General features: G+C 33.4%; 1 protein-coding gene across 1 annotated transcript in view; it reads right to left on the bottom strand.

Annotated features, from left to right (window-relative positions):
- Positions 1-5,384: 5,384 nt before the first annotated feature.
- Positions 5,385-25,023, bottom strand: part of SLC30A5 (solute carrier family 30 member 5) — a 29,790-nt gene continuing 10,151 nt past the window's right edge. The window contains exons 4-16 of the mRNA XM_054578451.1: positions 23,825-23,910; positions 20,824-20,911; positions 18,073-18,160; positions 16,861-16,937; positions 16,447-16,617; positions 15,647-15,935; positions 15,267-15,475; positions 14,421-14,578; positions 13,502-13,631; positions 10,318-10,519; positions 9,263-9,489; positions 7,358-7,486; positions 5,385-6,740 (exon numbers count right to left, since the gene is read on the bottom strand). Coding sequence (XP_054434426.1) covers positions 6,570-6,740; positions 7,358-7,486; positions 9,263-9,489; positions 10,318-10,519; positions 13,502-13,631; positions 14,421-14,578; positions 15,267-15,475; positions 15,647-15,935; positions 16,447-16,617; positions 16,861-16,937; positions 18,073-18,160; positions 20,824-20,911; positions 23,825-23,910 — 2,025 coding nt within the window. The 3' untranslated portion in view covers positions 5,385-6,569. The remainder of the gene's footprint in view (positions 6,741-7,357; positions 7,487-9,262; positions 9,490-10,317; positions 10,520-13,501; positions 13,632-14,420; positions 14,579-15,266; positions 15,476-15,646; positions 15,936-16,446; positions 16,618-16,860; positions 16,938-18,072; positions 18,161-20,823; positions 20,912-23,824; positions 23,911-25,023) is intronic.

Genomic DNA, 25,023 nt, shown 5'->3' with positions numbered 1-25,023 from the left:
AAAAAAAAAACAAAACTGGCATAGCAATACTTAAATCAGACAAAAGACTTTAACCCTAGCTGGGTAGCTTAGCTGGTAAGAGCGTCATCCCAATACACCAAGGTTGCCAGGCCAATCGCAAGTCAGAAGCAACCAATGAATGCAGAAATGAGTGGAACAATAAATAAATGTTTCTCTCTCTCTCTCTCTCTCTCTCTTCTCTTTCCCCCTTCCTCATTCTCTCTAAAATCAACAAATAAAAATTTCAATAAAGACTTAAAAAAAACTATAACAAGAAATAAAGAAGGACCCACCCAGCACTCCCACTTCTGGGTATTTATCTGAAGAAACCCAAAACACTAACTCAAAAATAAGTATGTACCTCTATGTTCATTGCAGTATGATTTGCAATAAGCTAAGATATGGAAGGAACCTAAGTGATCTTTTATTGCTAGACAAATGGATTAAGAAGATGTGGTATGTATGTACAGATACACAATGGAATATCTCAGCTAAAAGAATGAAATCTTGCCATTTGTGACAACATGAATGTATGTAAAGGGTAGTATGTTAGGTGAAATAAGTCAGATGGAGAAAGGCAAATACCATATGATTTCACTTATAAGTGGCATCTAAAAAACAAAATAAATGGACAAACCAAACAGGAACAAACTTACAGATTCAGAGAGCAAAGTGATAGTTACCAAATGGGAGGGGAGTTGAGAGGAAGAGTGAAAAAGAGGAAGAGATTAAGACATACAAATTGCTAGTTATAAAAATATCATGGAGATGCAAAGTACAGGATAGGGAATATAGTCGATAATATTTTAATAACTATGTATGGTGTCCAATGGTAATAGATTTATTGGGTAATTACTTTGTAAGTTATGTAAATGCCTCATCACTACCTTGTACAACTGAAACTAATATTGTATGTCAGCTGCAATTGAAAATTAAAATGTATTAAAAAAATAAAGAGGGCCCTGGCTGGTGTAGCTCAGTGGATTGAGTGCTGGCCTGTGAACCAAAGGGTCACCAGTTCGATTCCCAGTCAGGGCACATGCCTGGGATGCAGGCCAGGTCTCCAGTGAGGGGTGCACAAGAGGCAACCACACGTTGATGTTTCTCTTTCTCCTTCCCCTCCTCTCTGTCTAAAAATAAATACAATCTTTAAAAAAAATAAAGAGGGGAAAAAAGAGACCCATGAAAATGGAGGAAGGGAATTATTACAGAAATAATACATAAAAACCTTTCCAGAACTGAAGGACATGAGTTTCATCAATTCATGTCTGAGTGCTCTGCATAGTAAGTGAACAAAGACTTATCCCATGGTGCTGGCATATAACATTAAAAATAAAAAGAAGACCCTATAAGGAACTAACACAGATAGCATACAAAGGATCCAGGAACAGACTGAAATTGATCTTTCAACAGACATGTTGAAAACTACAAGATTATGTGGGAAAATGATTTTCAACCTATAGTTCTGTGCCCAGCTAAACCATCAAACCACCATGTAGCAGAATAAAGGTATTTTCAGACTTAGAAAGTCTAAAAAATTATCTTCTATATATCTCATCTTAGAAGCTATTGGAGTCTGTAGTCTCCCATAACAAAAATTAAAATTAAGAAAGAGGAAGATGCAGGATATAAAAAACAGTAGTTCCAACACAGGAGAAAGATTAAGGGAATTCCCAAGACTTTGAAAATCCTAGGCTGGCTCTTTCCAGTAGACCAAGGGAACAATCAATGAGATAGTAATTATGTACATTTATTGATAGAATAGTGCTCATCTGACACTTGGTAAGGGTTCATTAAATTATTTTCTTCACAGTATTTATCGCAGTCTGAAATTTTTACATATTAGCCTGTCTCCACTAGAAAGTAAGCTCCATTAGGGCAGGACTTTATAACTTCATCCCTAGCTCCTAAGACAGTGTCTTGGAAAAGAGGACTTCAATACATTTTTGTACAATATGAACAAATTTGTTGAATGTTTAAAAAACATGAATGAGCTATAGAATTTTATTAACGGGCTTTCCATAACTGTGTCAATATTGACAGATCTATGTACTGTACTTTGTTGCCAGGGGAAAACCTGCTTGGTCTTTAAATTGAATTGAAAAAGGGCAATAGAAAGAGGAACAATAGGCACCTGAAAAAAAATCTAGTCTGCATTATTGCTATAGATGTTAAAGTAAACAATATGTGATAACACCAGAACTAGGAGGAAAAAAGCATCAGATGATTATGTAAAGTGCTTAATATGGTGCCTAGCACGTAGTACTTTCTAAATAAATACTAGCAAACTATAAAAACATTTTGAAAAAACACTTAAAATATAGAAGTTAAATTATAAAGATTTTGACAACTGTACAAACCTGCGCAACCACCACCCTGATCTAGAACATTTCCATCATTACAAAAAAATGCCTGCTTCCTCTTTTTGAAACAAACTCCATCTCCCCAAGAAATCATGTTTTAGGCAGAATATCAACCCCCCAAAGATGTCCTTGCCCTAATGCCCACATCGTCACCATTATATGGCAAAAGGGACTTTGAAGACCTTGAGACAGCAATGATCCTGATTACCTGTGTGAGTCCACTGTGACTACATGAGTCCTTGAATGTAGAAGAGGAAGGCAGAAGAGGTGGTCAGCAAAAGATGCAACAGTGGAAGAGGAGGCAGGTGAGATCTGAAGCAGAAGCATATGACCCACAGTTCCTGGCTTTGAGGACAGAGGAAGGGGGATGGGGTCACAAGCCAAGGAATGCTGGTGGCTTCTAGAAGCTGGGAACACCAGTATAGAAAAAGGGACCTCAGTCTCACAACCACAAGGACTGAATTAAACCAACCCGAATGAAAAGGAAAATGGATTCTCGCCTAGAGCCTGTAGGAAATGCAGCCTTGCAGCACCTTGATTTTAGCTCAGTGAGACCCATACTGGACTTCTGACCTGCAGAACTGTAAGATGTTTGTGTTAAGCCACTAAATTTGTGGTAATGTTATGACAGCATTAGAAAATGAATAAAAATCACTTTCTGTGCTCTTTCACTATAGTCTTCTCTGTTCTTGGACTTCATATACATGGAATCATACAGTATGAACTCTAGTGTCTGGCTTCTTTCACTTAACAATATTTTTGAGATGAACATATATTAACAGTAATTTTTAAAAACTGCTGAATAGTACTCCATTATGAATACACCACAATTTAACCATTCTTCTGATGGACGTTGGCTTGTTTCCAGTTTTTGGCTATTATGAACACATACATTCTTGTACAAGTCTTTTATGGACAGTTTTCTGCTTCTCTTGGGAGTGGAACTGCTGGGTCACAGGGTGGATGCTGTTTAACTTTAAAAGAAATTGCTAAACATTTCTCTAAAGTGGCTATTCCATTTTATACTCCCACTAGCACTGTGTGAGTTCTAGTCCCTTTATACCTTCTCCACTTCACAGGAGTACTTTACATCTGTGTATTTTATTGTGTATTAGTATACCTAAATGTATCACAAAAGAAAAAATGTAATAGGACACCATATATGTACAAAGTATTATAACCATCTTTGTAAAACTGGACAGTGGATAGAGGAACAAAATGTAGAAAAAATGTGATTAAAAAATCCAACTTTATCCTTTTGATTGTTTTATATATTATTTACTAAACATTTTACTTCTGAAAAATCACTCTAAAAGTGATATAAACATTAGTGGTTTTAAAATGAACTCACTTTGGCATCTATGTATCTCTTTGCATATTTAACTTTCATACAAATTAAGGCCATTAAAATGTTTGCCTTAAAATTTCTATTTTAAGACATCTAACATTGCTGATGGATGATAAACTGGGACAATCTCTATGGAGTGCATTTTAGCAATATTTTTCAGAGTTATAAATGCTCTAAACCCTTTGCTTCTGAAATTCTGCTTGTTGGAATTCATTCCACATATTTATTTGCACATATGCAAAATGATGTTTATACAGGGCTATTCGTATCAGCATTGTAATAACTAAAGATGGGAACCAACCTAAAAAATTCCGTCATTAGGTTTACACTGCAGCTAAGAAAAAGAATAAGGATGTTTTTTAATGTTTCCACTGTGGTATAATTTCTAAGTAAAAAATAATACATACATGTATTTGCTTGCATACTCATAAAATATCTGGAAGGGTATACTAGAAACTAACAAATGTAGTAATTTTTAGAGAGGAAAGCTGTGTATCTTGAGTGATAGAATTGGGAGGCTTTTGCCATTTACTCTTGAATTTCACCATGTGACCATTAACTAGTAAACATGCATTTCTGCATTAATATAGTGGGTATTTTAGGGGGGAATCATAATCTAAATTTAGAGTAAAACCAGAGTCCTTTAGAGATATTTAATTATATATAGCTTCATTATTCTTTTGCTGTAATTAAAAAAGTTCGATCAATTATTATGTAATAGGAACAATAAATACATGTCAAAAGATGTAAAGTTTATTCTAAGTGGAAATCATGGGTGCCTAAATTGGTAATAAGGGAAAACAATAGTTGAAAAGAAAGAGAAAGGAATAAATAGGTGTGTCAAGCAACCACCACCGCCCTTCCTGAGGCAAAATATAGATAGATTTGTTTTGGGTATTGCATTAAGCTTGTTAGGTCAATATCTAATTAATTTCTTAGATGCTGCTTTCACTAGGGAAAAAGGAAATAAAAGCTACCTATGAAGTTTAAAATATTAACAATTCTGTAACTTTAGCCCATTTCAACTTTCATTTTCACATACATTATTCCTTTTGTTCTTCATAACCCAGTTAACTTGAGCAGATTTTATGTATGAGAAAAAGATGGGGCTGATTTGCTTAGTCATATGGTCTGTATGAGTTGGAACAAGTACCCAGGTGCTCTTCAATACTGGAGTTTCCCTACTTCCCACCTGCACCCCCTTAACCTTCAGCCCCTGCCTTTTCTCAGTCAGTTTTATATTTTCCTGCTGTTTATATGCCTTTTAAGAGAAATAACAATCTTAATAATGGTGCAATATTCATTGTACCTATCTACTTAAAATTTTTTAGTGTATAAAAATTGCACTGAAACATCGATATGCAATTATTTTTCCCACCACTCAAAAAATTTTAATACATATTGAAGATTCTGGACCAGATAATGTTTATAAAGAAAAGACAAGGAATATCCAAATAACTTATAACAAATTTCTAAACCTCTCACATATTAAAATTTGTAAGACAAAAATATGATTTACAGTACACATTTGCCATTGTTATAGATAAGAAAATAGTAGCCATACTAAAATTAATTCATCCTACTTATCAAAATTTCTAGTATAAGAATGAAAAATATTCAGTCTAATAAATAGATAGGTATTCAAAAGTTTCTTTTAGACTCATTCTTTGGTGTTTATAAAACTGCATGTATTATTACATATCTATCGTACAGTCTTTTCAGACTGTACATTCAGTTTAAATTGGAATTTAAAAATATAAATTAGATATTAGCTATAGAAAATAGTAAAGAGTATTTTGATTTCATGGCACCCAAGTGTTGATGGACAAGATTTACTTATTAAAATTTTAAAATAAACTACCTATGCTTTTATATTTCTTATATATCTACATGAACCAGACATTAAAAAAAAAATCACATCTGTAGACAGAAAATTCAACACTGAGTTGACAATTATTTATGATCCTCTCAACTGGCTATTCCACAACATATGGAGCTAAGTGAAGACGAAAAGCTTAGCATTGCTTGGATACCAGCATGGTAAGGAAATAGGAATGCCAGATGCATAAGAAATAGGATATTCTACTTTAGAGGGAGAAGACAAGTGAGTAAATAACTTGGACACAACTTAGTGTAAGTTCTTTACCCTAATAAAGTAATTATTCATTTGCAACTGTTACCAAAAGTAAAAAAATTTATTTTACAGAGTGGTTGGTTTTTGTAATACATCAAAAACTGTAATGTTATACTTTCCTATTCTCACTACTTGTCTCATATCAGTGGTTGAAATTTTCCCAAATAATTTACTTTACATTTAAAGTGGCAATACAGATTTTACTTAATGAATTTAAGTTATAATTAGAAACAAGTTTTATATACAGAAAATCCATAAATATAGAACTTTTATTCCTATATTATCTAGGGCTATGCAAAAAAATTGACTAAAAGTTTTTCATCTGGGTCTTTGTAATAAACATGTAAATACATTATTTACAATGGAGATACTTTCTGACAGAAAAGTAAACACAGAAGTAATTTGGTCTTCACTTGATTCCATCATTATATGTTCATTTTCAAAGATGATGTGATACATCATGTTCACTCAAATTTTAAGATTCTTGTTATACACATAATTCAAATGATGATTTTCCTTGAACAATGAATGCTTGCTTCATTCTGTATTTAAATTTCCTCTAAGAAAGATTCCTAGATCCAATAGTAGGGAACTTAAAAATTCTTTTTTCAAATATGGCAAAATGTTTCTGTACAACTGTGTGCAATTTTCTTCCTTCTGGCAATACTATAAATAGTCATTTAATCTTCATTGTTCACACTCCAGGTGTAATTCCTGGGTTATCTCACATGATGTAAGTACCATCTTTGTAGTATTTCATGGACTCCATTTGTTTTGTCATAGCCAGGACATCATGAAATCCAGTACTTAGGCCAGACATATGCTGAAAGTATGCTTCTTTCTCCACTTGAATTGTTAAATTGTTTACACCGGCATCTTTAAGTATTCCTGTAACCTGTTATAAAAATCCATACATTTTAAAGCAGTTAGATTAATGCATTTAATATACATGTCTTAAATAACTGATACCCCATTTTTTATAGCTACAGATAGTCAAAGATAAATCCTTGAGAAAATGTTTATTATTTATTTGGCCAAATGTTAGGATTCTAGACAACCAGTAAATTCTGATCTCACATTCAAAGTAGTAAAGGAAAATAGTAATTATTTCCAATTCAGAATGTCTAGAACAGGGATACAGGGACCGTTTTGATCCCTATATCCAACCATAGCACATGCATATACACTACAAACATTATTATTATTATTAATTTAGGGCTACTCTATAATAACTTATTTCTGGATAATCTATTGGGAATCAAGGTGGATCACAAATAAATTTTATTTTACATTAACTTAAGCTGATCCTCTAAATACTAAAACTTGATTTTATTTTAACCAGTCTTGGATATTAAAAAACCTAGATGGAAAAAAAATGTTATGTTAACCTTAGCTGAAAGGCTGATATTTTCAAACAGTTAAACTACTACTGAACTGTGTAAGTTATAATATGTGAAATTTTATGCATGAATTACCTCAACTGACATTAGTATAAAAACAAAAAATTATTACCTGCTGTACTATTCTTTGTTCCAGCACATCAGCTGTCACTTGTATATGAATTGTTCCTGCCACAATATTGGCAGAATGACGCCAAAAATGAGGGTCTCGGTATGATATTAATCCTTCAATTTTCTGTATCTGTTAAAGAGGTGATATAAATGGACTTAAAAGCTATAACTTACTTAAAACAAAGCAATCTTTTTGGTCCAGGAACCACTATGAAGCTAATTTTAAGAAAAAAAGGAGAGCCCATGAATGAGAAAGGAATAGGAGAGTCAACTAGCTTAAGATAAGGATGCCAAGGATATTTTGATTTAGGAGTGATGTCAAGGAAGGTAGTACTGAATAGGAAGTAAATGGGGTACAGGTGTCTCTGTAACCAATAGTTGCAAATCAGTTTTCACCTATGTAAGATGTACTCTGCTTACTTCTAAACAGTGGATATGTTCAATATACTATATGATTTTCTTTAAATACAAACATTTGCATATTGTTTGTTATTACACATTCAAAAGATATCTTCTATGATCAACAACTGAGGGTTGGTTAAATAAATTAGAGACTACCCATTGTCATTAAAGCTGTATTAGAGATTTATCAACATGACATAATTAAATGAGGAAAATTTAAAAAGCAGTACAAAACAGGGTTTTTGGGCCACTTTTATTTTAAAAATATTTTTATATAGAAACACAACTTTTAAAAGTGCTTCTCCCGGTGGTAGAATTATATGTGATTCCCCTTCCACTCCCCCTTTTGGTACTTTTCTGTATTTTAGTATTTTCTGTAATAGACAGATATTATTTTAAAATGAAAAACATTTTTAGTAGGATGTATATTCACTAATTATGAGAAGATGAAAAAAGCATACTATTATTTTTAAAAAAAAATGGGATCTAGCTCATTTTTTTAAAAGAGATTTTATTTATTATCAGAGAGGGGAAGAGGAGAAAGAGAGGGAAACATCAGTGTGTGGTTGCCTCTTGCACACCCCCTTCTGGGGACCTGCCTGCAACCCAGGCATGTGCCCTGACTGGGAATCGAACTGGTAACCCTTTGGTTTGCAGGCTGGCACTCAATCCACTGAGCCACACCAGCCAGGGCTTATTTATGAAAATAGTGGGTTCAGGTGCTATACTTTAAATATTCAAGCTGCTAACTTTTCATCAGTAGATCTTAATTGCTTTAATATGATCTGGCAAACCACAAACTAAAAGATATTCTATTTTTCTAATTCATAGAAAAAATTATGAACTGTTTAACCAACTGAGCCAGACACTGGACAGGGCTGGAAATATATCTTTATATCGTGTGGTATGGAAATATAAAGCTTTTCTTTTCCACCAGGTAGAGATGTCAATTAGGTCAAACCTTCCCCCCGCCCCCCGATCTAAAATGTAATCTCTGGTATATAGTGAAGTTCTTAAGTTCCTGGGTCTGTTTCTGATTTTTAAAATAAGAATTAATCTGTGTGTTTATTCCTGTGAAGAACTAAATTGTTAGTTCTGTTAGTTAATTTTGTAACTTTATAATCACAAGATAGGATCCTTTTAATTAATTAGTTAATTTTGTAAATTTATGCATTTTTTTGTTTATTCTCAAGCATTAACTCTTCCAAATAAGCTTCCAAGTAATACTGGGTGATCTATTCTCTCTCAAAACAAAAACAAAAATTCCAAATGAGAGGCAACTGCACTGGCATTTAAAGGACAAAAAATCAGCATCTTCACAATACAGTTTCCCATCCAAAAAAAAAAAATTTTTTTTTTCTTCATTTACTCAGTCCCTATTTTATGTCCTTTAAATAAAACTGTATTTTCTTTATTCATATCTTGTGCATTTCTTGTTAGGTCAACTCAATTTCAAATGCTATTTTAAAAGGAAAAAAACAGTTAAGAAAATTATGCACAGTACCTTTTCTAAGGCAAGATGTAATTCTTTTTCATGTTCTGGTGGCAGTCTCAGAAGTAGAACCTGACAGGCATCTTTAATCAATGGAACAACACTGAGAAATATTAATATAGCAATAAAAAGAGAACAGAGGGGATCAGCAATGAACCATCCAAACTGCTCTATGAGAATTGTGGATACGATCACACCAATACTGCCAAGTGTGTCTGCCAAAACATGTAGAAATACACCTGGAAGTAAAATATATAAAAACATTAAAAATTAAATTACATCTAATTTAGTTCTTTTATCTATTCTGTAAATATTACTGGGTACCTACTAGGCACCTGTCTCTCTGCTAGGGGCTGTTACTTCAAAATGACTAAAACATTGTCACTACCCTCGAGTAATTCACAGCCTAGTGGTAAAAAGGTAAGGATGTGGGCCACTGTACAACAGTGTGGTGAGTTTTATGATACTGTAGTTTATTTGGGAAGGCTTCCTATAAACTGTACATGAGCCAAGTCTTAACATTACCCAAATACTTATATTAAACATTGACGATAAATAATTCAGTATAGTAAGTGATAAATATTTCCCCGATTTTTTTAAAAAAAGATTTTATTTATTTTAGAGAGAGGGGAAGGGAGGGAGAAAGAGAGACAGAGAAATATCAATGTATGATTGCCTCTCGCATGCCCCCCTACTGGGAATCGAACCAGCGACCCTTAGGTTCGCAGGCCAGCACTCAATCTGCTGAGCCATACCAGCCAGCGCCCCCATTTTTTTTTTTACAGTACAATAAAAATCTCCTGTTTTTTTTGTAATGAAAGTTCATAATGGCATACAAAGTGTTTCCCTTGCAAATAATATTTATGCAACTATCATGATGAAAAGGACTATATAATTACAACACTTTACATGAGCATTTTCTACAGCAGATGATTTCATACCTTTTTTTTAAGCCAGGTTGTTTTTCCAAAAGAAAATCGTACCAGAAGCCCAATATTTTAATACAAATAAACAGTATTAATCTACAGTATGGTTGAAAGGTGGGCCAATGTTTGGCAAGGACTTACCCCTCATGTTAGCATTCATGCCTCCGCCTGCAGATCCATGGCTGTGACCATGCCCATGGTCACTGTGTCCATGCATATGGTGTGAATGGCTGTGATCAGATGAGTGACAGCTTCCTTGAGAAGCTCCATGGGTATGGTTATGGGCATGGCTAAAGGCACAGATACCAATAAGGTTTACTATCAGTCCTCCGACTGAGACTGGCTAGCAAGAAGGAGAAAAGAAAACCTTTAAATTTGTATTTTAAAGAATAAATCTGTTGCTTAAAAGTTAGTATACAGCTATATGTTTTTCTGTTTATGCTTTTGAAAGCATTCATAGTAAAACCTCATTAAGTTCATTAAGTAAATCCACACTTAAAAAAACATAAATTTTAGAACATTATGTAAAATACCAAGAAAGTATTGACAAGTAGAAGGATTTAGAATTTTTTTAATTAAGTAATTAAGAATATGTACTTGGTTCATGAGTTATGAATACATAAATGATGCTTAAGTTTCCTTTTATTAAAAAAAAAAAGTTTGAAAACCCTGCTTACTAGAGCAAGTACATACTATACCAGGGAATCTTGTTTATATTAGTAGGTAAATTTCAATAGTTTGTAAAGTCATGATTATAATTTAATAACTAATAGATTCCAAATAAATATAGCCCACTATATCTGACAGTAAAATTTCCCAAAGTAAAAAAAAAAGCCAAAAGTACAACGAAAAAGCAAACATTAATAATAATCTCTATTTTTTAATAGATTTTATTTATTTATTTTTAGAGGGGACGGGAGGGAGAAAGAGAGGGAGAGAAACAACGTGTGGTTGCCTCTTGCACGTCCCCCACAGGGGACCTGGTCCACAATCCAGACATGTGCCCCAACTGGGGATCAAGCCAGCGACCCTTTGTTTGCAGGGTGGCACTCAATCCACTGAGCCACACCAGCCAGGGCTCTTTTTAAAAATAAATAAATAAATAAATAAATAAATAAATAAATACATACATACATACATACATACACACACACACACACACACACACAGTGAATGTAATTATCCTGATTTGATGGTGCCACAACAACACTCCAAAGGATAAATTAGGTTACTTACCATTGTTTATCCTCTTACAAAATGATTTTGAATAGCTCAGGATGTTAATCAATTTACAAATGTCTACAGTTTCTCCTTTAAAGAGATCCATTTGTTTTATAAAAAGAAAATACAGCCCTGACTAATGTGGCTTATGGGGCTGGGTGTTGTCCTGCAAACTGAAAGGTTGCCAGTTCAATTCCCAGTCGGGGCACATGCCTGGGTTGCAGGCCAGGTCCCCAGTTGGGGGCCTGTGAGAGGCAAGCAGTCAATGTTCCTCTCTCAAATTGACGCTTCTCTTTGTTTCTCTCCCTCTCTTTCTCCCTCTCTTCCCCTTTCTTTAAAAAAAAAAGGGGGGGAATAGATAATTGTAATTAATTTTCAAAGGTAGTAAAAGAAGGGATTTACTTTAGTAAACAGGTATGAAGAAGCTTATTTACATCTTCTTGTGGCTCAGACCATTTGTCTATCGGATTTAAAATTTTCAGTTATGAGCTTTATTGAGCTTGAAGAGGGTTAATGAATTTTGAATAAAACTAAGTACTGCTTACAGAGATCTCATCACTTCATAAATACTTCTCGTCTACTGAGAAATACTTACTTCATCTTTATGTAATTTGTCATAAAAAATAAAATGTAGAAAATGAGAGCCCCTTATAAATTATACTGCCAAAAGTCAGTCAGTCTTAAGAGAATGTGTATTTTCTATGCACATACTAATATACATACACATACATCTTTTTAAATCAAGAATAGGATTTTAATATTGTTTTATAATTTTTTTCACTTAGTACATCTTGTAAATATTTTTCACACCAGTATTTATAGGTATACCTCATTCTTTTTAATAGCTGCATAGTATTTGGTGAGTGAAAAGATTTTTTTAAACTAGTCCTTTCATTGGTGGCCATTGTTTTTTTCCCTCCAACATTATAAATAATGGTATAATGAATCCTGCACCTCTACACACTTGTGTGAATATTTCTGTATTAAATATTAAGGGATATGAGATTTTAAAATTCAAAATATATTTCCAAAGTGTAATACAAAAACATTTTACTAATATATACTTCCACAAACAATACTCATAACTGCTTTGAGTCATTCATCAATTAATTGCTGAGTTTTTACAAGCCAGGTGCTAGAATTTAAATGTTAATGATACACAATTCAGGTCCTGAAGACACTTAACTTACATCTTAATTGTGGAAGAATGACAAATTAAACAAGTTATTACTCAGTGTTGCTGAAGAGGAATGCACAAGATACAACGGGAATGTTGGGAAAGGGAAATTTAACAAACTTTGAGGAGGAAAGAGAGAGATTAAGGCGAAGTATGCCACCAGAGCAGACATATAAGCAAAGTCTTGAGGGAGGTTGAATGTTAGAAGTAAGGGAAGGGCAGGCCAACTGCAAGAATCAGCAAATGTCAAGGCAGGTCTGTAGGTATAGGCAGAACATTAAAAGTTGCTATTGCAGTACTATAATCTATGGAGTAAAGCCTTAAAAATATTTTTCTGATTCTATCTCTAACAAATTTCTTCAGGTATTTAAGAATGCACTTTCAAACAAAAACATTTAATAAGTCAGAAAGAAATCTGTGTTTTAGAATGTTACCTAATATTTTGACTACTAAAATATTAGAGGAAAGGATTAATTCTAACAATCAGGAAAAAAAAAAAAAAAGAAATTACATTTAAGAAAGTACACCTGATTACCAGCAAAGCCTCTGAGCACTGGAAGGTGAAAAGAAGAGGGGAGAAAGGTGGGTGGGTGGCTGGGGGACAGAAGAGTATCACAGCAGCCCAGGGGGTGGGGCCAAAAGATACAGATCGTCCCTAGGACAGCGAGGGAAGGATGTCGGGGTGTTTACCAGGGAATGGTATATTTACTAAGGACTGGCCAGGCTCTCAGAGCCGCATCACAGCCTGAAGGGGGGAAAACATTTCTAAGAGTCAGCAGTGTAAATAACAAGACAGGTGGTTATGTTGATTTAAATAAAAAATGAAACAAAACCTTCACAGATCAATAATTATGAACAGTTATACTTCAGCATGAAAAAAACTGTATGAGTATGCTCAGAAATTCAAATAGAAAAATAAAGACTTACTGTTAACATGTGTGTGTCTAATTCCGGAGGATCAATTAATCTAGCCACTGACTCCACGAACACAAAAAAAGCTATTACCATTAGAAAAAGTCCATTAATAAATCCAGAGAGAATTTCTATTCGGCCATACCTAAAAATGTAGAATATATTTTTACTTTACAAATGAGGAAACAAGTCTAAATTTTCAAGATATAACTAGTAAGATTAGAAAATTACCAAGATTTTTAACATATTAACACGTCCTAAAGTACTTTCTAAACATATATGTTTGTTGAAATTTTATTTATGAATATATGTGTTCCCTCTTTTACACAAAGCCTCCCCTAATTTCTTAGCAAAAAGTTATTTCTACTCTACTCCAGTCCTTAATGTGTTGTATCTGTCACAGCACACAGATTATTTCATACCAAAATCATTTGTATTTTTGGCTCAGTGATCTTTCAAAATATAAACAGGTGAAAATAAGAGCTGAATTTATTAATCTATTTAGAGTAGGTCTTTTCAAAATACCTTGTACGAATAGGGGATTCTAATATTTGTTAAACTGAATTATTCATTTAATGAAATGATATTTCAGGCACAGCCACTTCATTTTTTAATACTCTTTCTAACAGCAAAGATGTGAACGATGACGTCCATTCCACTGCAAGAAACAGTTTGAGCAAACAGCTCAATATTTAACTAATTCTTGCTCTCCGCCCATAAGAGGGATTTGTCAGGGAGTATAATCTTGAGCTTACTGTCAATCAGTATTTACTCAATATTTGGTTCATCTCTTCTTAGCTAGTTCAAATGAAAGAAAAATAAAATTCTGGAAAGTTATTTGCATTAAGAATAATAAAATTTTATTCTCTAAGATGGAATTTACACTTCAGACTTTTTCATCGTATAACCTCACTTTGACAATCTGTGTACCTACCCATAGGAGAAAATCCGAGTTGCTTTCCATCTACTCATTAGGGCAGCAAAAAGTCCCATGACTAAAGCAGAGCAGTCAAAGAGCATGTGAAATCCATCTGAGATCAGACCCAGACTATTGGTCAACACTCCATAGAATAATTCCACAAAGGTAAAAAGCTAAAATAAGTTAAAAAGAAAAAAAATAAGGGAGTGTGTTAGGAAATACTGTTTCAAGAGAGACTTACTAGGTTTAGTTATGAGGATTTTAACCCAATTAACCCAAATTATAACCATAATTATACACAATCCTTACTTGAAGATATAACCGTCTCTTTAGCTATCTAACTGGCACTTAAACGAGGTTATTCAGATATGCCCATCTTATAAATTATTTAAAAGGAGATAGTTAAAATCTTTAGAAGCTACTATATTTATTGATTTGAGACAGCACACTAAACCAATGTTTCTAAAATGCCTCAAAAATTGTTTGCTTTAAGTCCTTGCTGGGCAGCTCAGTTGGTTAGAGCATTGTCCCGACATGTCAGGCTTGCCAGTTCAATCCCCAGCCAGGGCACATACAAGAATCAACCAGTGAATGCATAAATAAGTGGAACAACAAATCAATGTCTGCTCTCCCTGTCTCTTTCTCTCTCCCTTCCCTTCTCTCTCTCTTAAAAAAAAAAAAAAAAAAAAGAAAGAAAAAGTTTGCTTAAGTAGTCTGAATATGATCCTGTAATTGTTCTACTGCTTAGAGAAAATGAAATTTTAGCCTATTGGTATTTACCAGAAATTTCAGAATTACTAAAATTATATCAGAATTAAAATGTTAAGTTTTTGATATGCCACTAATATTTAAAAATCTTACCAGATTCAAACACAAGAAGTAAAAGATCTGCCTAGAGTCATTTTCCTCAAGAATTTGTTTCAGTGATTCCTTAATAAACCTAGGGATTGACTGGGAACTATGCTGAAAAGCATCACCCATGAAGTTATAAAGAGGTGTTCCTTCAGGAGAATATCCAATTAGAGTACCTTTCTGTCCTCTCTTAGAGGGAGATGATAAGATGTTAGCAGCTAAAAAGAGAGAAAAACGAGTATTACAAAAGTTTAAAAGTTTAAGCTAGTGAAAATCAACCCAGCATCTGTCAGCACTAAATGCAAGTACTGAACAAATTCCCAAATTAAGTAAATGATGTAAACATGAGAATCCATAAGAAGAAATTTGCAAAGGAGAAAAACGCTTACACAAAATGAAGAATATAGCACTCACTACCACTCCTCCAGACAGGACGTGTTCAGTGCTCTCCTGGTGGGCTGCTCTGTTCATAGCCCGCAGCTGGTCTGTTATTGGATGTGTCCAAAAATTTCCAAAAAGGAGAGCACTAATAAAAATGGAGAAGGATCCATAGCGGGCACATTTGGAAACTTCCATTTTGACTGAACAAATGGAATCGACGTAGAAATCCAGGATCATGACAAAAAAGATAACCGTAGTGAAAGGCATAATAAGAGAAAACCAAGACTCCACTTTACTCTAAAAATTAAAAAAAAAAATTGTTTTTGTCAATATCATACAGGTATAAAGTTCATATCTTTTAAGATGTTTAAGTTAATCCCTTTATGTATAAACAAATATTCTCATGATTCAATATGATTTGTAAAATGCCAAAATATAAGAGCTATAAGATACTGGCACATTTCCCCAATGTTCCGCAAAGTATTAAAAAAAAAGTATTATGGTCTAATAATTTTATAAATACTAGGTGACCCATAATCCTTGTGTCTAAAACACGGTGGATACTAAATTGTTTCAACTGGTTCTTTTGAGTCATAGGCATGGGAGGCATATATAAATCTAATGGTTACTTGATTCTATTTTTCTATAAACAATACGACTAACTTTAAAAAAAGTCAAAAACTACAAAGAAAAAAGCAAAGATAATTTAAGCCCCTTGCAAGCTCAAATTTAAATAAAATATAGTGTACCAAACTAAAGTTTATAAAAGCAATTCATTTTACTTATTACCAATAAATCCTGATCTTACCTCAGTTGTCACAGAAAGAACAATGACCCATGGGCACAAGAGAAGCACAGAAACAAGATGGGACAAAGCTTGAAGACGTTTGGCTCCACCAACATCTAGAGAGAGCTTTCTGGAAGCTGTATGAAACCCCACTTTACAACACAAAGCCAGTACCAGCAACAATACTCCACCCTATGAGTAAAATTAGATAAGTCTCATTAGAAATATACACAGCCCAATATTCAATCTTTAAATACATAATATTTGAAGAAGTGAACTAGTATGTTTTTCCATATCCCAAATTCCTGAACTACTTAAATGGCAGGCAGTATTATAAATTACTGGTAACTTATCTTAATGACACTTTTAAAATTATAGTTGCTGTTAACTTTTCAGAATCTTTTGATTACATTAGCAACAAAGAAAAGAACATACCTTGTGATCTGCCACACCTAAGAAGGCAATGGCTGTGTAAAGCATGTGAGTTAGAGCACTGTCATGATGTCCTTCAGCTAAGCGATCTGGAGTCAAGGGACAAATAGCAAATATGAACTCATTGAACCCTGAAGTCCTCCTGGAATTTTTGGGTCCAATTTTAGGTTGACTACAGACTAGTCAACCTAAACTACCCTCAATAAAGTTTCCCTTAAAAACAAAGTAATTTAAAATTTAATTTTGTGATATGATTAATAAATTGCATGGTCTGTATTCCTTTTGTTGTCTCCAAAACAATTATAACAGTGCTTAAGATATAGTTGTTAAATTTTAGTACTTAACTGCTAAAAGATATATGAGTATACATATAGAACAAAGGGACAAGAGCAAGGACCCTCCTTGGACCACTCCTATCCAATGGAATTAAGGTTGTTCTTTTAGAATGACATTTCAAATCAGTCCTATATCTGTTTCTAAGTCACTGACCTCATAACCCTCAGCAATGCAAGCAAAAAACAAATGAAAGTGTGTGTGGGGCGAGTGGGTGGGGAGAATAGCTGTATCACAAGCAATCTGGACTTTTTCAAGGTCATGGCACCCTCTTTCACTGTAATAAAATAAAGTGATATGAGATAACTAATTATAAATAGTTAAATTTATAATTATTGATGACTAATTATAAATAGATAAATAGTTCTTGGGCAGTGAATAGCTGTAACCAGAAGAATTAAAAAAGGTGTTCTGAGTCTGTTAGATGGAGTGGGCAAAGAAAGATGTATGGATAACAAAGAACAAGTTATATCTGTAGAGAAAAATAAATGGACACATTTGACTTGAAAATTGGGTTTACATAAGAGAAGAGTGGGATCTGAGTTGGAAATGATAATTTAGAGCAAGAGAGCGAATACCAAATTAAGGAATTTGAACTTTTTTCTGGTAAAAGGACATCAAATGTTTTTCATTTAATCTCAAAAAAATTTATATTTAATAACTGCCACTGACTTCTAAAACAATCATATAAAATACAAGGGAACAAATAGATTGATTTTGTTGAGCACCAAACCATTTTTGTTTTGCATGATGATAACCTAAAATACTTTTACTGTCCTTAAATTTCTGACAGTTTAATTCGGTCATTCCATTTTCCACTCTACCAGTCATCTTCTATTTTTCTACAAGACTAAATAAGTCTGATCTACTGCAGAAGGATACGGTGTTCAGCCATTTTAGCCATGAGATCATCATTGTCAAAAAGCAAGAGGCAGATCACAGCGATAATGAAAAAAGCAGCTCCCCTTGTCTGAAAATGAAGAAAACAATCTAAGTATGGCTTTTTGAAGAATTGATTTTCAAGACTACGATTATACAAATGCTAAAGAAAATATTTTTGCAATTAAACATTTAAAGTAAAACAATATCTGACATTAGAGCCCTTGTACTATACAATATAACTTTACAATAAGTATTAACAATAAGATAAAAATAAAGAGGTCTAACACATTTTGCAGGATATTTTAAGGGTATTTAGGACAAAATAATAACAACTTCAATTGTCTACTTACTATTATGGCTAGCCATGTTACTACCATGCACAAACTGTTACTGTTTATAGAATTACCCTTTGCCAATGTTACTTTGCTTGTGGTTGGAAAGCCCAAGTAGGTAAAGAATAATTAGTAAGAACTTATTTTATTGTACAACATGTAAGTAATAGGAAGGACAGTTAAATTACAATAATATCAATATCCTAGTTATCACTCTTCTAGGGAGAAGAACTAAGAGGGCATGTTAAAAAAATTAGCAAAGTTATTTCTAGTATCTAGTAAAGGTATAAGGCACTTAAAAACTGCTAAGATTTTTATGTTCTCATTCCAGGGAAAGGATTTTGACAAAAGAAAATTATAAAGGACATATTAGCTTAGTTTATGCAAAACTTCAGAATTTGGGGTCCAAAAGCAATGTAAATAGCATTATTATACATTCTATATTTACAAATTTATAGGTATAATACTAGATACTTACATTAATTAAAAATTTAAAATGAAAAGTGAGGATCCTATTCTACTCATTATTCAATTATTTTGGTAGATATTTTGACATAAGTCAGTATACATAAACCACACCATTAAAAATTTCATATTTTCATTGAATCAGAATATGGCAACATCAACATCACTCAAATATGGGCACTGTAATCTAATATTTTATTAACAAAGAGGGCAAGTGAGAATTTTGTAGTTCTTTAGTCATAACCAAAGGAAAAGAACAGACACCTGAATAATGCTGAGGTTCATTACTGTCACTAATGAGAGGATATGGAAAATCTACACTGTCATTTCTGATTATTGGTACGGCAAAGTTTTGTGTTTTTTGTTGTTGTTTTATTCTCATCTGAGGACACATTCCCATTGATTTTTTGAGAGAGAGAGAGAAAACCATTGATTGGTTGCCTCCTGTACATACCCCAACTAAGGAGCATATCAAACTGATGCTCCAACCAAGCCATGTAGCCAGGGCAGCAAAAATTTTTTTTTAAAGATGTTTTCAGTCCTTTGCATTTCTTTTGTGAATTGTTTTTCCCTGTTTGCTCATTTCTATTCAGGATCTTAAGTGTTTTTCTTAACTGATTTATATTTTTAATGAAATATAAAGCTTTTAATTTTTGGCAATTCCTGTTAGTTTGTTGTTTGCACAATAATTTCTGTTATACAGAAGCTTGTAATCATTATGAAGTCAAATGTATTGAATTTTCCCTTTGTGATTTTAAAAAATTATTTATTTTTAAATTTACTTTTCAATTACAGTTGGCATAAGGTATTATATTAGTTTCAGGTGTACAACAGAGTGATTAGATGTACTCTTAGGCAGTGACTTTGTGATATTTTTTCCAGGGCTTCTATGCTTAGGAAGTTCTTCTCTGCCCAGAGATTAATTGTCCATCTCTATATATATTTTTTAGTTTTAATTAATTTATAAAATTTAATCTTTATTGTATTTTTTCTCCACCTATATTTTATTCTATGTTTTTAAAAACATCTCCCACATTACTCTTTGATTCACTTGACATTTACTTTGGAGTACTCTTTGAGTTGGGGGAAAATTTTAAAAAATGGCATATGCTTTAATACTAACGATCCAATGTGAAATCCATAGTCTCTCACTCTGCTCTACTTGGCACATTGTTTTGTTCACTGTATTTTATTCATCTGTCTCCATTACTTAGCCTGAAATCCTAAAGGACTAATATACTTTGTTTTTATTTTTCCTTTCCCCTACACCTAGAACAAGGCACCGGAAACATTTAATTTTATAAATAAAAATAATGTAGTTATAAGAATGTGGAATTAGATTGATGACTCATTTACCAAAAAAGGATAACACTTAAATTATCTAAGATGAATAGGGATACCTAGCTGGCAAAATGTTGTATAGATATTTATCCAAAAAAAGTTCATGAGATTTTAAATATAATAAGTTCTTAGGTATTTAAAAAAATGATGTAAGGGGATTAAAAATGAGGTTCAGGTACAGCATGAAGGAGATGTTTGTGGTGATCAGTTTTGTATCTTGACTGTGGTTGTGGTTACATGAATCTGCACACATACAAACACACACACACATACACATGGGCATATTCAAAATTGGTGAAACCTGAATAAGGTCTATGGATTGTACCAATGTCAATTTCCTGGTTTTGATGGTATAACTAAGTTTGGTTAAGAAGTTGCTACTGAAACTGAGTGAAGGGCACAAAGACCACTCCACTATTTATGCAACTTCATAGGGACATAAAATAATGTCAAAAAGTAAAAAATAAAAAGTTGTAAGAAAAAATTTAAAATCAGTAGAAAAAGTCCCTGCATTCTTTTATATGGTAAAAGATACTATACTATTTTATTGCTTTGGATAACATTTCACATGGATATTTTCAATATTCAAGTAGCTAATAATGGAAAATTCTACCTTTGCTGGTCCTCCTCCAGAATTAGTGAACAAAACACTGAGAAGTGAGATGACAACAATATCACTGTGTTCAAATAGCAGCAAAGTCCTACAAAAATAAAACATTATCGTTCATGAAATATATCTGATCTTATCAGAAGCATTAATCAACCACAGTAAAAGAAGAGTATTTCCCCATTATTTCATGAGAGAAATAAATAGGTAAACTGCTCTGGAAAATATTTTGGGATTATCTACCTTAGAAAGGCTGAAGCTACAAATAATCCAACAATACTACTTACAGATTTCTGGTATCTGTGTACCAGGAAATACTTATAAGATATCAGCATTGTTAGCCCAAAACTGAAAACAATCTGCTCACTGATAAGATAGTGGATGATATAGATTGGAAGATATACATTTAGTGGACTATTATAAAGCAGTAAGAATGAACAAAATTCCGTGAATATATTAAGAAACACAGAAATGTATACTTTAAAAGTGCTATAGACTAAATATCTGTGTGTCCCCCCCCCCCCCCCCCCCCCCCCAACACATTGATATATTGAACCTGATCCCTCCTGTATCTGGAGGCAGGGCCTTTGGGAGGTGCTTAGGTCGCGATGGTAGAGCACTCATGAATGGGATTAGTGCCCTTATAAAAGAGACCACAGAAATCTCCCTTGCTCCTTCCACCCTGTGAGGTTATAGCAAAAAGAGGGCTGTCTATGAACCAGGAAGCAGTCCCTCACTGGACACTGAATCTGCCTCACCATGATCTTGAACTTCTCAGCCTCCATAACTGTGAGAAATAAATGTGTCATTTAAATGACACCCAATCTATGGTATTTTGTTACAGCACCCCAAATAGACTAAGACAAAAAGGGAATTTTATGGTATGTGAATTATGTTTAAAAAAATTGCCATAAAAAAAAAACGAACCATATATATACATATACACACACACATATAAACTACATGCATCAAAATGGGCAAATCTCAAGCATAACAGTGAATGTAAAAAGTATGCTGCAAAAAATACATGCAATGGATTTATATAAAATAAAATACTTGCAAAGTTAAACATTAAAAAAAGAAACATGTACATATATGGTAACATTACAAAGAAAACCAAGAGAATAAAAAACAAAACTTAAGATGCTGATTACATACAATGGTAAGAGGAGAAGGGGATACAATCAGGAGGGCTTCAAAGGTACTGACTGGTGACATTTTATTTTGGGGCCTGGGTGTTTAATACATGAATGTTCGTTTTATTATTATTTACTTTTTAGATTTTATTTACTTTTGGGGGGGGTTTGGGAGAAAGAGAGGAAGAGAAATGTCGATGTGCAAGACATATATCGATTGGCTGTCTTTTGCATGCCCCTAACTGGGGACCTGGCCCACAACCCAGGCATGTACCCAGACTGGGAATCGAACCACTGACCTTTCAATTAGCAGGCCAGCGCTCCAGCCACTGAGCCACACCAGCCAGGGCCATTTTATTATTTAAACATATTTATTTTTACTTACTCTAAGTACAAATTAAAAAAAAAATTAGAAAATATTATCACCAGCCAAAGGAAGCCTATAGGCTCTAAAAAATAACAGATTTTCAGCTGCTCATTAAAATTCTTTCATTTTTTTCCTCTTTACCCCAAAACCTGAAAGGGAAACATATTTTAGTTCTATTAATATTTGGGAGATTATAATTTAAGAAAATAAATAAATCAGTAGAATAATACTAAATTAAGACAGCCAATGAAACACCAAAGCAGTCTCTCTAATCAAGAAACTGCTGTTTTGAGTCAAAGAATGAGGGTCAGTTTGGCAGAGGGAGCTAGTGGTGTGAGGGGCTGTAAGGGTGGGAAGTAAAAAAATAAAAATTTTTGCCCTTCCTTCCCTATCCTAACACACAGAGACAGTGATTTGGTAACACATAGAAAAAACGTAATGAAGAAGAAATTTAAAATATTAGCAAAGATAAGCAATACCACCAATCATATTCAAGCATAAACAGAAAAAGTGCTGCTCCAGCTGAGAAATTTCAGCCAGCTTTCCCACCACTCCAGAATGTGGTGTTCTGGACAGGAATGTGGTATTTGCAATGGTGCGTACTATGCATCTGACAAAGTGTAGGGTAAATAAGCCAAAGGACCCAGACCCAGAAATTGTTATGTTGGCTGGGAGAGGGGAAAGGATTTTTCACAAAGCATTTCCCACCCACCACTTTTTACTTTGTGATGCCACTGTTCCGAGTGAGATTCTTTACAACTCCCTTCATCTTACTCCTTATCCCTCACAGTCTCCCCTCATCAATGGCAAGGTACTTTTTCTTATACTTTTACTCAACAAGTAAAACCCTTTAGAGATGGACAAATATTAAAATAATGTTTATGCAGTTGCCCATGTTACAATTCTTATTAAGTGGCCCTTAATTAAGCACTTTTCCCTCAAACTGGCCCCTTTACTTAAAAAAGGTTATGGATCTAGGGGAATATAAAATAAGAGTTAATACATCTTTAATCTGAGTATTGACATACTACGCCCAAGACATTTGTTTACAACCATATCTTCTAAGAATTTTCTGTGGGCACTCAAGTACTTTCAGAATTTGTGTTAAAAAAACGTTTTTAAAGATTTTGCTCTCTTCCTTATTGGTGATTTACCACTTCAGATCTTTTAGTTTTAAAAATCAGCTGCTAAAAGGGATCACCCATCAATAATTTAAAAAAATCCACTTATGCCAAATATTTTCTGAAACTGTTTGGATTCTAACTGGTAAAATATATATTACAGATCATGAATAGTAGGTTAATGGTATTCACCAAAGAACCAGTCCACAAACTAAACAGGTACTTAATATATTTATATGTATTTGTTGAGTTGTACTCAATGCTATAGAAGTCATAGAAGCATTTGTATGTAATCTGACACAAATAGTTGACATAAAATCTAATGGAACAAAACTAATATTAAAAATGAAATATAAACATTCAAAATATGCATTTTTATTTACCTTAGTGGTCCACAAAGAGTGAGGCCAAAAAACCACAAGAGTGAAATGATACACCCAGCAACTGCATGTTTAAATATTTTGATCCACTGTAGATGAAAACAAAATATTAAAAATTTCAGTCATATATATCCTGCTAAATATCTGAAAAATCTTAAATACACATAGGAAAATAATGGTAACAAAATTTTAAAGGCCAAATAATTACATATTTTGAAAATAAACAAAAAAAAAAATGTTAAGATCCCTTGATTATATTTGAATTTGCATTTGCAAGACAGTATTGTTTCCACTTTCCATATTCCTGCATGTTAGGTCTTGAAATCTTTTTCCATACATTACAGTTTTCTGGGTTTTCCACCTCATTAGTTTCTTACTAGTTTGCTAACATTTAACATTTTAGTCTTTAAATTCTTTAAAAAAATTTGTTTTTAACTTATTGATTTGAGAGGGAGAGAGGAACAGGAGGAGAGAAAGAAGAAAAAACTGATTTCTTGTTCCACTTATTTATGCATTCATTGGTTGTTTCTTGTATGTGCCCTGACTGGGGATTGAACCTGCAATTTTGGTGTACTGGAAGACACTCTAATAAACTGAGCTACTTAGCCAGGGCTAGTCTTTAAATTCTTTCCCATCAGGAATATTCAGTGCTTCAGTTATTTGAAACAGAGAAAAAAAAGCTGAGATGGTGTTTAAAATATTAATCCTACTTTTAAAAACATCTTTGGTCTCTAAAACAGAGGTATTGTACTTAAATTTGTCATTCTAATACAAAATCATGGCACAGGTTTCCAAGTTATGGCATAAAGCAAACATCTAGTAGGGCATAACTGCTATCCAAACAGGTGATAATGTGAGATGACTGATTATGCAGAATGAAGGACATTTCTGGTATGCATCTTGAACCTTAGGTGTCTAAAAAGGATGATGATGATGATGAGGGTGACAGCAACTATCCTATGTATTGCATACTCACTATATGCCAGGCATTATTTTAAGAACTTTAGATACATTAATTCATTTATTCCTAAGGAAAGGAGTTATTATCTCCACATAACAGGTGAGAAAATTATTGCCCAAAAAAGGATTTAGTAAGTAGGACACACAGAACATGAATTTGTCTGACTCCAGAGGCCTTAACTGTTGACTCCTATGCTCTACCTTGCCTTCCAATGACATCTGTATAGGCTTTGGGGCATGTA

This window comes from Pteronotus mesoamericanus, unplaced genomic scaffold (assembly GCF_021234165.1).
Source record: "Pteronotus mesoamericanus isolate MK-2021 breed Mesoamerican mustached bat unplaced genomic scaffold, CSHL_Meso_final contig_50, whole genome shotgun sequence".
In the NCBI taxonomy this organism is placed as follows: Eukaryota; Metazoa; Chordata; class Mammalia; order Chiroptera; family Mormoopidae; genus Pteronotus; species Pteronotus mesoamericanus.
Note: the sequence above shows the minus strand (reverse complement) of the source record. Positions and strands in the feature narration are given on the sequence as shown.